The sequence below is a fragment of the Lupinus angustifolius genome, chromosome LG11 (genome assembly GCF_001865875.1).
Source record: "Lupinus angustifolius cultivar Tanjil chromosome LG11, LupAngTanjil_v1.0, whole genome shotgun sequence".
NCBI lineage: Eukaryota > Viridiplantae > Streptophyta > Magnoliopsida > Fabales > Fabaceae > Lupinus > Lupinus angustifolius.
In genome coordinates this window covers 5,417,012-5,430,110 of record NC_032019.1, presented here as the reverse complement: position 1 = coordinate 5,430,110, position 13,099 = coordinate 5,417,012, and the positions used below count along the sequence as shown (strand labels likewise).

At 32.1% G+C, this 13,099-nt stretch overlaps 2 protein-coding genes and 1 non-coding gene across 4 annotated transcripts; 1 reads left to right on the top strand and 2 right to left on the bottom strand.

Moving 5' to 3' along the window:
- LOC109360086 (probable E3 ubiquitin-protein ligase RNF217) lies at positions 762–2,693 on the bottom strand. The gene is made up of 3 exons (XM_019604823.1): positions 2,520–2,693; positions 1,205–1,788; positions 762–985 (listed from the first exon to the last, which is right to left on the bottom strand). Exons 1-3 carry the CDS (start codon positions 2,589–2,591, stop codon positions 811–813), a joined length of 831 nt encoding a protein of 276 aa, XP_019460368.1. The 5' UTR covers positions 2,592–2,693; the 3' UTR covers positions 762–810.
- On the top strand, positions 3,912–3,984 carry TRNAA-CGC. Its single transcript has one exon. It is a non-coding gene; the product is annotated as a tRNA-Ala (tRNA).
- Positions 4,456–10,614, bottom strand: LOC109359191 (dynamin-related protein 1B). 2 transcript variants are annotated; one of them, XM_019603761.1, is made up of 16 exons: positions 10,299–10,613; positions 9,692–9,755; positions 9,504–9,608; positions 9,275–9,376; positions 8,827–8,877; positions 8,659–8,720; positions 8,228–8,318; positions 7,212–7,276; positions 6,546–6,740; positions 6,290–6,409; positions 6,039–6,109; positions 5,714–5,939; positions 5,555–5,605; positions 5,178–5,406; positions 4,862–5,001; positions 4,456–4,786 (listed from the first exon to the last, which is right to left on the bottom strand). In XM_019603761.1, exons 1-16 carry the CDS (start codon positions 10,425–10,427, stop codon positions 4,658–4,660), a joined length of 1,830 nt encoding a protein of 609 aa, XP_019459306.1. In that variant the 5' UTR covers positions 10,428–10,613; the 3' UTR covers positions 4,456–4,657. The 2 variants fall into 2 exon arrangements, with proteins under 2 accessions (XP_019459306.1, XP_019459307.1); XM_019603762.1 differs by lacking the exon at positions 9,504–9,608 and having other exon boundaries at positions 10,299–10,614.

Below are 13,099 nucleotides of genomic sequence, written 5' to 3'. Positions count from 1 at the left end.
GGAATTGAGGAGTGCGAGCGATTTGAGCATTTGGCAGTGAAGATAGAAAGAGGGAGGCGCCGATATTCTGTTACAGAAAAGCGCGAATCCTGAAAAGTTTTGGCGGTAGCACCAATTCTCTGTCATATACTCATACTGTGCCTTCACCGAAAATTTATGTGAATAGTGTAGTTAAATTACACTATCACATATTTGGTATATGTTTCAAAGTATGTATGAAAGTAATGTAGTTTTTAAAGAATTTGTGAAAGAAATCCACGATTTTGGGAAAGTTGTAGATTAGGAATTTGACTTCTCTGAGACATTTTCTCTTCTTCATTGAAGTTATGTTTCTCATCCACGACTTTCACTTTTTTTAGAAGTCATGTGCCTTAAACACAATTTTCATTGTATATAAATAACAAAAATGTGTTTTAGCCTAGTGGTTATTGGTTTACATGCTAAATAATTGTTAGATTGTATTATATTTATTACCGAATTTTATACATTGTAATAAATAAAAATGTATATAATGCAATCTAACTATAGTGTATTAGAATTTTTGTACAAATAATATATGTCAAAGTTATAAAAAATAAAAAACAGTTGGTAGGGTATTTAACCATAAACCTCTAAGTTACTATGTAAACCAAGAATCACTAAGCTATAAAATATTTTTGTTATTTATATACAATAGAAATCGTATTTAGGATAATCGACTTCTAAAAAAAGTGAAAGTAGTAGATGAGAAATATTTATGCAAGTCAAAAAAATATTACAAGTGACAAAAAGATATTGTAAAGTTTTATTAGTCAAATGTAGACACTAAAACTAAAACCCTGCCAAAATAAGTGAAGTTAAAAATAAGGGAATGAACCCCAAAAAGATAAAGATACATAATACGAGTCGACACCGAGTTGGTAGAGCACCAGTACCATCTCCAACTTGATTGCAAGGACCCCAGTGACCCTTCTCTCCACATTCATAGCAACATAAGGCCTTGCATCTGCGTTCACAGTAAAACAATATTACATTCACATTGCAAAACAAAGCTAAGTAAAAAACAGAGTGGCCGACTAAAGTTAGATGTATGCAACATTACTCTCACAAACAAATAAATTGTTTCGAGAATTTGAACTCATGACCTCCAGGTCATAAAACAAGAGATCTTACTGTGCCGACGCATACCCTCTAAAGCAAAGCTAAGTGACAAGGTAATAATAACCTGCACTGAACCAATCTGCAGCCTCCAGTACGCTCAACACAGTGACCACATTTATAGCATCTACACCATTTTTTTATTTCCACTAGTTCTCCAAATAGAACATCATTCCCATCTCTTAGATTCACTTCTCCACTCTCTTCACACCTATACCCAGCATGCCAAGGAATCTGGCATTTGAAGCAGAAAAAGTTCTTGCAATTGGGACACTTCACTTTCTTGGCATTGTCTTTGCATTCATTGATAACCAAAGCTGAGCAATGTTGATTCGGGCAATAAGATCGATTTTCGAGGTTTAAAACTGTGGAAGTGCAGAGAATTTCACACCATTTTTCAAACAATTCTTTGGAGATGATTGACCTGCAAAACAATGGATCTAGCAATTGCTTGCAGTTCAAGGCAGGGCATGGGATATTCCCTGTGTTATCTTCCACCTTTGCTTCTATGTATTTAGCTATGCAATCCAAGCAAAAGGGGTGCAAACATTGGTTGTTGTTGTTGAAAACCTTGTCAATAGGTAAGGGCTCAATGCAAATCTCACATGTTATTGGTGACATAATTTGGTTTTCATTGCCAATGCCCTTGCTCTGGAAAATTAGGAAGGTAAAAATTGGTCAAAATCAAGAATAAGTTAATGCTATATTATACAAATAGTATATTATAATTGGTCTAGGACGACATGAGATCTTCATCCAATTCAAATAGCTACTGTGGCATGTCAGAATCCAATATATATGACCCATTATGATCCTAAATGCATAATATTTTACTTGTACACTAAATTAAAAGTCACGCTTAACACAATACTTCTTTTTGTATTTTCTTTTATTAAGTTTAGAAAACATGACCAGAAGTCCCAAACTCACTATGCTGATCAAAGAAATTATGAATTTTTTTTAGTTTCCCACATGTATCCTCATACGGTAAACAATCTTATCTGAGTTGGAAATATTTACAAGTATATGAGGCTAACTCTCCTATTGTGTATTTTGTCAACACAAAATTTAAACCCGAAACCTTGCTTAAAGAGAATACCACTTGAACCAACATTCATCCGACATTTTGGATTTGACACATGCAAAATATATATAGGCTCAGTCAGCATTAAGCTTCAAGAAATATGGCCCAGAGCAATTATATTTGTTAATAACTTTACGGGAAATGATTCTGTAACAATTGTATAACTTATAATAACTTTTATTTAATTAAAAACATACAATGAAGGTTAATCAAAAACGAATTATTTCGAAATAATGTATGAATTGAAGTTACCAAATTTAGACAATATAAAATCACTGAATCATATCCCAAAATTTACCATAGAAGTAATACAGGAAGGTGAGCAGGGTCTGAACTTTTCACCAGCTTGGCTTGTTGGAGAGTGAAACATTAGAGAAGGAAATGGTTGATGATTATGTTATTGGTTTGAAGGTGCAATTTATCATGTGATAATAGTTGGTGGTGGTGGAATATTGTAAGTGTTTTGAAACTTTAAAAATGTTGTTTGGTTTTGAGAAATGGTGAGGTTATTATTGATTAATGTTGTGCTACTTTTGTAATGAGTATTTCACATAGAAGTAATTATTTTTATGGCAAGTACAAATCGATACGTAAGTAAAGTAAATAAGACCCTTTTGCTTAAATTGTGTTAGAATCTTTTTTGCAAGGAGTTGTTTAATTTTGTACGTGACTACCACACTGAACTAACAATTCCAGCAAAAAAAGTTACTACATCTTCCACTATGTGATTGCTTTTTTTTTTGGTTTCCCACTCACACTGGAGGCAATCCTGTCCGAGCCGGGAACATCCACAAGACTCGAACCCGGGTTATTGCTTAAGGGAAATCAAACATGTATCACTTGAACCAACGTCCGTTGGTCTATGTGATTGCTTTTAGCCGAAGGAAACAAAATACCAAATGCAGTTTTTTATTGCACAAGTGATTATTAGGACCTAACAAATAGCATAATCATAAAGAATTCTTTTAAAATAAAATATTGAATTGTATCATAGTTTTCGTCAGAGTCAAACCTAACGAATCACAACCCACTATAAGGACCATGCATGCTCTATTTTAATTTTTTTTGTTTCATTCTTAAAATTAATAAATTATTTTAGTTGTAGACAAATTTTTTGTCTACAACTAAAATAATTTATTAATTTTTGTTATAAAATCTTTAAACAACAGATAGTATGAAAGGCTATGCAATGCAGTGTCAATCTGAGTTTCTTTTATTTTTCATTTAGAAAACAAATATATTTTTTATTATAAATAATTCATTTAATAGATAGTTAATTTGTAATTGATTTTTTTAATCAACAAGATATAAATGCTTGGATTGAGACTCCTTAGTGCTCACCAATAGTGAAGAAAATTATCTCAAATATGAATGACAATATAGATTTTACAACATCCTATCAAAGCACAACCTTTGTAAAGAGAGATTTATTTATGTATTGTAATGGTAAGGAAAAGTCATCTCAAATTATAGTGAATCTGCTATAATGTTGTTAGAGTCAATAAATAACTTTTTTTAGACTTAAAAAAACAATAAAATAAATGTAATATAAAGTTGGTATATCATCTATCAATTCTTATAAATGATGGATAATATATTAACTAACTTTACATTAAGTTTTACTAATGTAATTAGGAAGAATGCACTGCAAATAAAGTTCTATAAATTGATATTAGCATAAATACCAAATGGGGATGTAGCTCATATGGTAGAGCGCTCGCTTCGCATGCGAGAGGCACGGGGTTCGATTCCCCGCATCTCCAATTCTCTTTTTCTTAAATTAAATCCCACAGCTACATCTTATGTGATGACAAATCTGCGTTCTCTGCACTATATACTCAACTTCAATGGAACTGAAACTTAAGCTATAAACTTTAGGCACAAATTGCGTACATATTTTAATTCAGTTGATGGCTGAAAAGAGAAAATTTGGCACAGAGTCTTGGAAAAACCCTGCATCTTTGGACTACAAAGACAATGATGATCAGTAGTCTCTTTAAATTAAAAAATCTTGGTTCAAGTGGTAGTTACAACATGTTGCAGGGTATATAAATTTTTTAATTTAAAAAAACCATATGTTGCAGGGTATATTAAAAAATTGAAGGGCAAAATATGAATATATAAATTATACCATGGTGGTAGTTACAACATGTTTTGGCTTTATATATAGTATGTAAGATATAAAAGATATAGATAGATAGATATAGTATGCCTCCATAAACGCTAGCTTGGAATTTATTATCACATGAAATCTATTCAACCTTTCACAGGATTTTGTTCCTCCCATTCATTCATCCAACTTTTAAAAATATATCAAATCCCCCTCTCTCCCTTCCACATAAAGTAGAGTGAGTACATGTGAATAATGATGTATTAATTTATTAACTAGATAGTAAAAACTAAAATTCAAATTCCAAGAGATTGCAAAGATGCTTTCTACTTATCCCATGCAACTGCCTCAATGTCTGATTGTGCACTTCTGTACAGCTCTAGCCTCTTTGAAAGGTTGGTTCGGCGCTGCATGATTGCTGGATCCTCATTCAGTAAGGAAGCTAGTTGTTTTCCCTGCAAAAACAATATGTGATAAGAAGAACATGCAGAACAAGCGCATTGTATTATTCGAGAATAAAGAAAATGCACCTCTTTTTTTCCCAACTCTGCGAAGAAATGATCAAGTAAGCTGCGCTTAGCCTCGCGCACTTGGCAGTAAACTACGGATTTTGGAATAGTATGCCTCACGCCCCCGCATACCATGTTCACATAGGACAAGACAGTTGTAGCTGTTGCATTTGAAGAATCTCAGTAAAGGAAAATTACGGAAAACACTCTAATTTAATGATGAATACAACAATGATATTTGATGACTGAACTCATTTCTTATTTGAATGATCACAGAGGAAGAACAGATTAAAGAAGTCAAATCTTCTACATTCTTGGTTAACTTCCAGCTACTTACCAATTCGACGAAGATAAGCATCATTGTATCTGTCAAATAGTGAGTGAGTTGGATTTCCACCCTTCTCTGCGTCTTGAGGTAGTTTACGAAAAAATTCAACAGTTAAATAACCACTTTCCATGTCTACCAACAGCACAGTTGCTTTCTTACTTTCTTCTCTCATTCTCTCCAATGATTCAACAGCGGCACTTCCAAGTTCTACTCTCAAGGTGGGATATTGTTTTAATTCCTGCAATAACCAGAAAACTGCTACCATTAAGACACCGAAAACCAAATAATAAAATATGCTACCTTTGACATTTTGCTAAGTTAGTTAGAATCAGCTGCAAGTTTAAACATGTAAAGAAATACACAAACATAAGCAATTTGCTACTTGCCACTGTCTCATTCATAGACTTCTGAATCAAATCCTTCAAAATTCCATGAACCTGGAAAATTATAAAAGTAAGATATTAAGTGAATAACAACTTAAAATCATCTCAAGAGAATTCTCCACAAACAACCATATCAATGATTTTTGGTACATAAATGTATACCGTATCAACAGCTGCTTCAGCAGGTCCCCTAATTGATACTAAGCAAGATTCAATAAGACGGCGATATCCTTGCTCTGGAGCGATGAGATGAGGTTGATATCCATCTGCTTCAGTTATAAGCTTTCGCACAGTGTCCAATGACAGATGCTTGTCAAACTGAAGCCGTTTTAGAGCTGCTGGAAATTGATTGTCAAATACTTGGTAAATTTTCTCACCACCAGGCTTTCTGTATACATTCAGTCATTTCCAGGTCAAAATACATCTGTCTGAAATAATTACATTTTAATTCATTATATAGACTAAATAATAGAGAAAAAGGACATACATGCCATCAAGATGATCTTTAAATATCTGGTCAAAAGTTCGACAGATTTCCATTACCACGTACAGCTTCCCCTGAATTGAGAAAGAATATCAATTATTCATGCACTTGTAAATGCAAACGGGAGGGGAAAAGACAAAAAAAATAGCCTAACAATGCAGAGCAGTTAATACTTGCAAGAAAATTACAAATTAGAGATGCTCTACTTCTTTAGTTGTTAGGGGGTGAGGGGAGGATTGGAGGAAGTAGCTTACTCCAGTATCAGCAGCAATAGGTTTCCCAATGCGGTTCAGTTCGGACTCCAAGTCAATAATAGTCTTGCTGATAAGTGACTGAAGGCCTGGGATCCTAGACTTGATGACAGTTTCCAAATGCTGAAAAATTAAATGCACATTTAACAAAACATTAGATGTAAAAGGACAATAATCAACTTTTAGCAATTTTGGAAACAATCATGTCTAGATTGTACCTCCAAAATCACATCATGAAGAGGATCACAATTAAGCATACCTTGGATAGCACCTTTCCTAGATGCACAGAGCCCATTCTGCTAGTAAGATGTCTATATTCTGGGGTACTAGCAAAATACTCATTCTCTCTACGCCGAGCAGCGATCATATCAACGTTTTTATTGATATCAGCTTGGGAGCGGTTAACAACACCAATCCATGGGTAGTTTAGCTTATATGCTTTACCTTCAAGGATCTAGAAAAGGGAACAGGGAGAAGAAACAATAAGTGGAAGCCACTTTGTAAACTTGACAAAAAATGAAAAAAAGGAAGTCTTAACAATAAGGAAATGGTTTTTTGTGTGATTCTAAAATTTAATCACTGATGTTGAGACATGTAAAGGAAAACATAAGCCAAGAACACAGCAATTGCACTAAACAAGTGCCGGATGATATTATTCCCATCTTCCATTCCAGTGAGTAGTATCCAACATAAGGAAAACAAAACTTTTCCAATCATCAAATGATGATTACACATGTACACATTTCTACCATACAATTGTACTTTTTACACTTTACTTGTATACTACAATCTTAGTTTATACTGCTTTTCAGTAAGTACAATCTAACTTTTTACATGCCAAAAAGAAGTAAAGAATTTTGCATGAGGTAAACTTTTGCACCATATCCTAAAGTACTGTATTGTGAGAGGGGAAGAGAATGCTTACATCAACTGCATCAGTACCCTTGTCCATAAGATCAATCTTTGTCAAAACTCCAAATGTCCTTTCCCCTGAAATTTTTTATAACTGACTTAAGCCACAATGATTGAGAAACAATTTTAAGAAAGTGAATTGTAGCTACAATGTAATCCAATCACTAGATTCTTAAAAATATTTAGAGTCCTCTGCGATAGTAAAGGTCAGCGATAAAATGACATCGACAATGGAGAAGCGTGAAACTCAGAACAAAATTTGAATATCTTGATGCTTTGTAAAGAATTAAACAATAGAAACTTGAAGAAACTAAGCTACTGTATCTCAAAAAGTGTACTAGCATTTGTTGGGATTGGGAGTCCAAACAATGGGAAAACTCTATACATGGGCTAAGCCAAAGAAGCATATAAGTTTGCTTGTTACTACATCTTAACCCAAAATCTTAAGGCATTAAGCTATGAGTTCACTCACTCATATGCTCTTTAACTCACTCCTACACAATGTTGGAGTTCTTCACTACACTAACTTACTTCGAATACCCAACATTTACTTTAATACTTAATTTATCTCTGTACAAACTACATAGAATCTCAGTCACATAATTTGGTTTGGGCATGTGTTAATGAGATCAATAGAAACCCTAATAAGAAGAGTAGAACAAATGAAGGTTAGTTCAATTCTAGAGCTAGAGGAAGGCCAGATAAAATCATAGGCAAAACAATTAGGAAGATTTAGAAATCCATGTTTTGTGAGAACATGATTTATGATAAAATATTATGGTATCGTTCAATTCATGTAGTTGACGTCACCTTATAAGATTAAGGATTGATTGCTTGTTGATGTTTGTTTAATACTAATCATCATAAATCAAGGAAATTTCTACCTGATATTCTGTGAAGACATGAGGATTTTATTATCAAAGAAGCCCAACACAAAAAGATGTTATGTAATGACGTAATACAGCTAACTTTGTATCACACATTCCTCAGTACTAGTGTTTTATCAAAAGATTATGTTCAGCATCATACCTTTGGGGTCTACTTCGCGGGAAATCTTAATTGCATCTGAGGTTGCAAGATCTTGATTGGCAGGAGATATTGCCAAAATGATGCAATTTGGCTGCAATAAGTGGTAAGTTTAACTATTACTTTCAATGATGTTGTGCTCTGGAACTTTAGCTTGTACCATAGGTACTCAAACATCTAAATAAATCATAGGAGAAGCATTTACATATTCTTAGAGTGAAAGGAGCTTACTATAGGCAGTGAATCAGGGTGAATGGCTTAAATTGAATATAATCTCACGAGCATTAAATAGACGTTTTAATACAAACCTTTCATCCTGATATAATGATTGCATTTAACTGCTGGTCTCATAACAAACTAATATGCTCCCATATGCATCAAACCTTCCTGAATGTATGCATACACACATACTCATTGTATATCAGAATAACTACCTTTTCGATAAAGGCTCGAACCATATTTTCGATGTCTTGCACAATGCTATCAGGTTGACCCTCTGCAATACTCCAAGCAACATTATGCCATTACTCTGTGTATTTATAATGAAATGGTGCTCAGAAATTTAATTTTATCTTTAATGGCAAGCAAAAATAGAAACTCACCAACTGCAACTTTTGTAAGCCCCGGAAGGTCAACCAGTGTAAGATTCACAACTGCAAATTCAACAAATTCAATGCATGAAATGGTTTCTTAATTAATTACATTGAATTATAAAAAATAGTACGAAGCATTTCTCAATAGTTAAACTTTTTTGACAGAAAATGCCCAATATTTTGGGTTCAACAGTAACACTACAAACATAAAAACTTATGCAAGATGCATCCTTGAAGTGCCAAAGTAGAAGGTCATTGTAAGTTTTGTATTCTGAAAGCAACCAGCCATTAATAAATCAAATATAGAAACAACAGTCAATAAGGTGGTAATAAACAATGTACTATAGCATAACCTGATTAGTTAAAACTTCAAAAGTAATAGAGTCATGCTTGGTCTTAGTTCTAACAACCTTGGTGATAACTAAATAACATTTGATTGCTGATATTTATATCTCACCATGAGGGGAGTAAATACTCAGATGGATTGGAACCGAAGAAATACCCCTGGAGCGACCCGTTTCTCTATCGGTCTCATCAGCGATTTCTTGCCTAACAGCAGCTACAAACATGCAAAATTAGCATCTATTGGAGTAACAACAACATCATTATCATTTATACTAGACTGATGCTAAGTGCAAGATACATAAAGGTATGAGTTTGAGATGAATGTAGCCATATAATAGTACCAAAATCAGGGAATTTCTTCCTTGGAAGGTGCATAAATTCAGCATATTCTCTCCCTTCATCAATCTTATGAAGTTGCAAAACAAGTGGACGCCGAGTAACAATCCCTGAATAAAAATACTGCCAGGTTTATCACCTACTAATTCATATCATATATAGTTAATAGGCATTAACAAAAAAAATTAATTACCAGATCCACGAGGTAAAAAGTCCTTTCCAACAATACTCTCCAAAACTGAAGATTTTCCAGAGCTCTGCAACATTAACAAACTTATTAACATATAATAAACCCTAAATTGTACATAAGTTTAATTTTCATGCAGTAATTGTACTATAAATATAAAAATTTATACATATAAATCGATAATAATTAAATATAAATAGCGGATAATAAAATATATTTAATGAATATGAGTAATAGACAATACACTAATAGGATGACTGATGAAAACTCATTATATTAGGAAGCTAATATTACAATGATAAAGAGTATAATATCTATATACCGTCAATATAAAATCGTTATATTATTTATCACTTATTTGAATTACTTTATTTACAGAGTTAAACATAATTAAATATAAATGATGAATAATGTAATGATAGTACATATAATTCATATGTATACATCTTTTTTTCTCAAACATTAGAATTAATGAGAAAAGAAATATATGAGAATGTACAATAACATCTGAAGATATAGTAAGCAACAGATCCTAAACGTTTTAGATAAAATAAATTGAATATTTAAAAAAATGTGAAACAAAAAGTGATGATGGAAGATGGAAAAACGAAACCTGACCACCGACGACGGCGATGGAGGGAAGAGCGTCCCAGAGAGTGGGCAATGCGGATTCCTCGCCGTGATCTCCAAGGGCGGTGCATGCTCTCTGTATTTTGTTCACCAACTGTATCAGATTCTCCATTTGATTCTACCACACTCGGTGAGTTGGCTCAGTATGGAAAAGAGCGAGTCGACCCAGAGGTTTGGATATATTGAAACTGAAAGAGATTAAGAATGAGAAGAAGAAGGTAAATTCATTTCGAGTTGAAATTTTCCAAACGTTTGTTCGTTCGTTTGAAAAGTTCGTCACCTTTTCAGTTATTTGTTTATTCACTATATTGCCCCCTTACGTAAACGTAGCTTCCATAACCAACGTAATTGTTTTTCTTTTTGTTTGTTTTATGAACTTGTCCTTCTTTATTTAATTTTCGTATTATTTATTTTCATTTTTTAATATTAATAAGTTCGGAATTTAAGTAATTGTTAAGGTGCGAGGTGCGAAGTGCGAACTAGCTCTTCCGGTCGCGAAACTACAATAAATAGTTCTGGGAGCCAAAATTTGAACTTTCTTCTATAATAAATTATTAATTTAATGAAGGTGGATTACAATAAATATTTGACAATAAAATTTCAGAGGATCTCTAACAATACCAGCTTATGGCTTAGTTAATAGACTATAGGTTATATATATATATATATATATATATATATATATATATATTTATTGAGTTAACCAAAAAAATCTTAAAATTTCAAACAGAAATATAATTTTAAGGGGTGTATAAATTAATACATCAAATCTAGGTCTAAAATAAATAATAATAATAAAAAGTACCACCGTCTAAAATTATAATTTATATACTTATTTAACACTTTAACCAACAACTAAAGTTAACATTAAAAGTAAACCCTCTCATCATATTCAAGTTATACTAAATTTTTTTTTATCATCATTATTTATTCTTCAAACAAATTAATTCAAATAAATAATGCAATGATCATATATAAATTTTTATACTAATATTACATAGATATTACACTAATTTTTTTTATATCACAACATGTATATGCTTACATGTATTTTCTCTTATAAATAAATCTAATCATAAACAAATATATGCCATCTGCTTAATAATAAAATTGGCATGCACGTGTACTTAGCTTGTTTACTAATTTGGATATACATTTCACTAATTAATTTATCACATTGGTGTACTTATTGTTTGGTTGTCCACATGAGTCTATGGATTGGATTGTACAAATTAAAGTTGCTCATCTATTTAAGCCTGTCTACATTTACTTATTTCCTTTATTTTATTTTACTATTTTATTCATTTACATAACCCTTAACAACCAATTTCTATGTTATCCAATAGAAGGTGAACAACCTTTGGATTGTGTGATTGTGGCGTTTTGGTGAAATTTTGAGTAATTTGCCAATAGATCGATGGATGGCGTTTTGCTGAATTTAGTTTTATCCTTTTGCATGTTCATGTCTATAGTAAAACATGTAGTTTATTTGATAAACTAATTGAAGATCACCCTTAACCTTTGTTTATCCTCTAATAGAATGAAGAAAATGATTTAGTTTTATCCTTTTGCATGTTTATAAGTGGGGACTATAACCCTTTATTTATAAGAAATGCATAGTGATGTCATTCGAATTTTCTTATTTCTAATTTTTATCTATCATAAAAATAGAAATAAAACTTTTAGTATTTACATAAAGATTTTTATGACAATTATATTTATAGCTTTAAAGCATACTAAAATAGATGTGACTATTTAAAATTAGTGTATTAAGAATCTAAGAATTAGATTCAAACGTAGATTTTATGAATTAACTATATATACAACTTTCACATGAAGGTCTTACATTTATGAATGAGCAGAAATTTCTTTTGTGTGTTAACATATATTGGTACTTGACCTTTGACCCTTGGTATATATATTCTTGTTTCTTCTATAGATAATAGTTATTAAGTTGAGTCACAAACTAACTAGTTTTTTTAAAACATGTGCACTATTGCTATATATAAGAGTGTCCAATGCTTTACTACACTTGAGTTTGACAGTTCCTATTTAAGAGGTTATATATGAAAATGTAGCTCTTATATATGGGACAAAATTTTGAAGGTCTTGGACCAATTAAATTTTAATAATTAATATAAAAATGTTGTTTTTTATTTTTATTTATTTATATGGCAATATGGATAGATAATGCCTCAGTGCTCTACTCCATCCACAAAAGCTTTGTAACCCTGGTGCTACTTCCCAAATTTAGTTGTTCGACCTTATAAACACTTCAAAAAAAGTAAGCTCCATCAAAAATGAAAATTTAAATATTTTTTCTCTCTAAAAATCCACTTATTTCTTATTCTAATATTCCAACATATACATCAGTACCCGAACTTTTACTAAGGAAGTAGTTTGGATATGATGGCGGAACCTTAACTCAAGAAGGAAAATGTGTACTAGAGTTCAAATTCAACACATCTATCATATCTTGTCACATGCATAATAATTATATAAGCATGTTAATTCTTCAAATGAAACCTTTGTTGTAAAAGCATCTAACGTAGGCCATACATACACGTAAGTTCACATTGCTTAGTAGACATTTTGGCAGTGATCTAAACTGTTCACTCACAACTAATCCACCACGTATTGCCTCAATTTGCTTCTGATGCATAAAATAACATTTTTTTCTGTTCGTTTTTGCTACGGCCAAGGAATTAAAAAAAAGGTAACATTGAGTTTACCAAAATATAGTGAGCTGAGATTCTCTCCTATACTCGAAAGTTCAGCTATTGA

Coding starts and splice junctions, on each gene's coding strand:
- LOC109360086 (XM_019604823.1), bottom strand. CDS start 2,591: ATGTTTCACTCTCCAACAAGCCAAGCTGGTGAAAAGTTCAGACCCTGC. Junction 1,789..2,519: donor CTTCCTGTATTACTTCTATG/GTAAATTTTGGG, acceptor CTAATTTTCCAG/AGCAAGGGCATTGGCAATGA. Junction 986..1,204: donor TGCAGATTGGTTCAGTGCAG/GTTATTATTACC, acceptor CTGTGAACGCAG/ATGCAAGGCCTTATGTTGCT.
- LOC109359191 (XM_019603761.1), bottom strand. CDS start 10,427: ATGGAGAATCTGATACAGTTGGTGAACAAAATACAGAGAGCATGCACC. Junction 8,721..8,826: donor GCTTACAAAAGTTGCAGTTG/GTGAGTTTCTAT, acceptor GGAGTATTGCAG/AGGGTCAACCTGATAGCATT. Junction 7,277..8,227: donor CCGCGAAGTAGACCCCAAAG/GTATGATGCTGA, acceptor AAAAAATTTCAG/GGGAAAGGACATTTGGAGTT.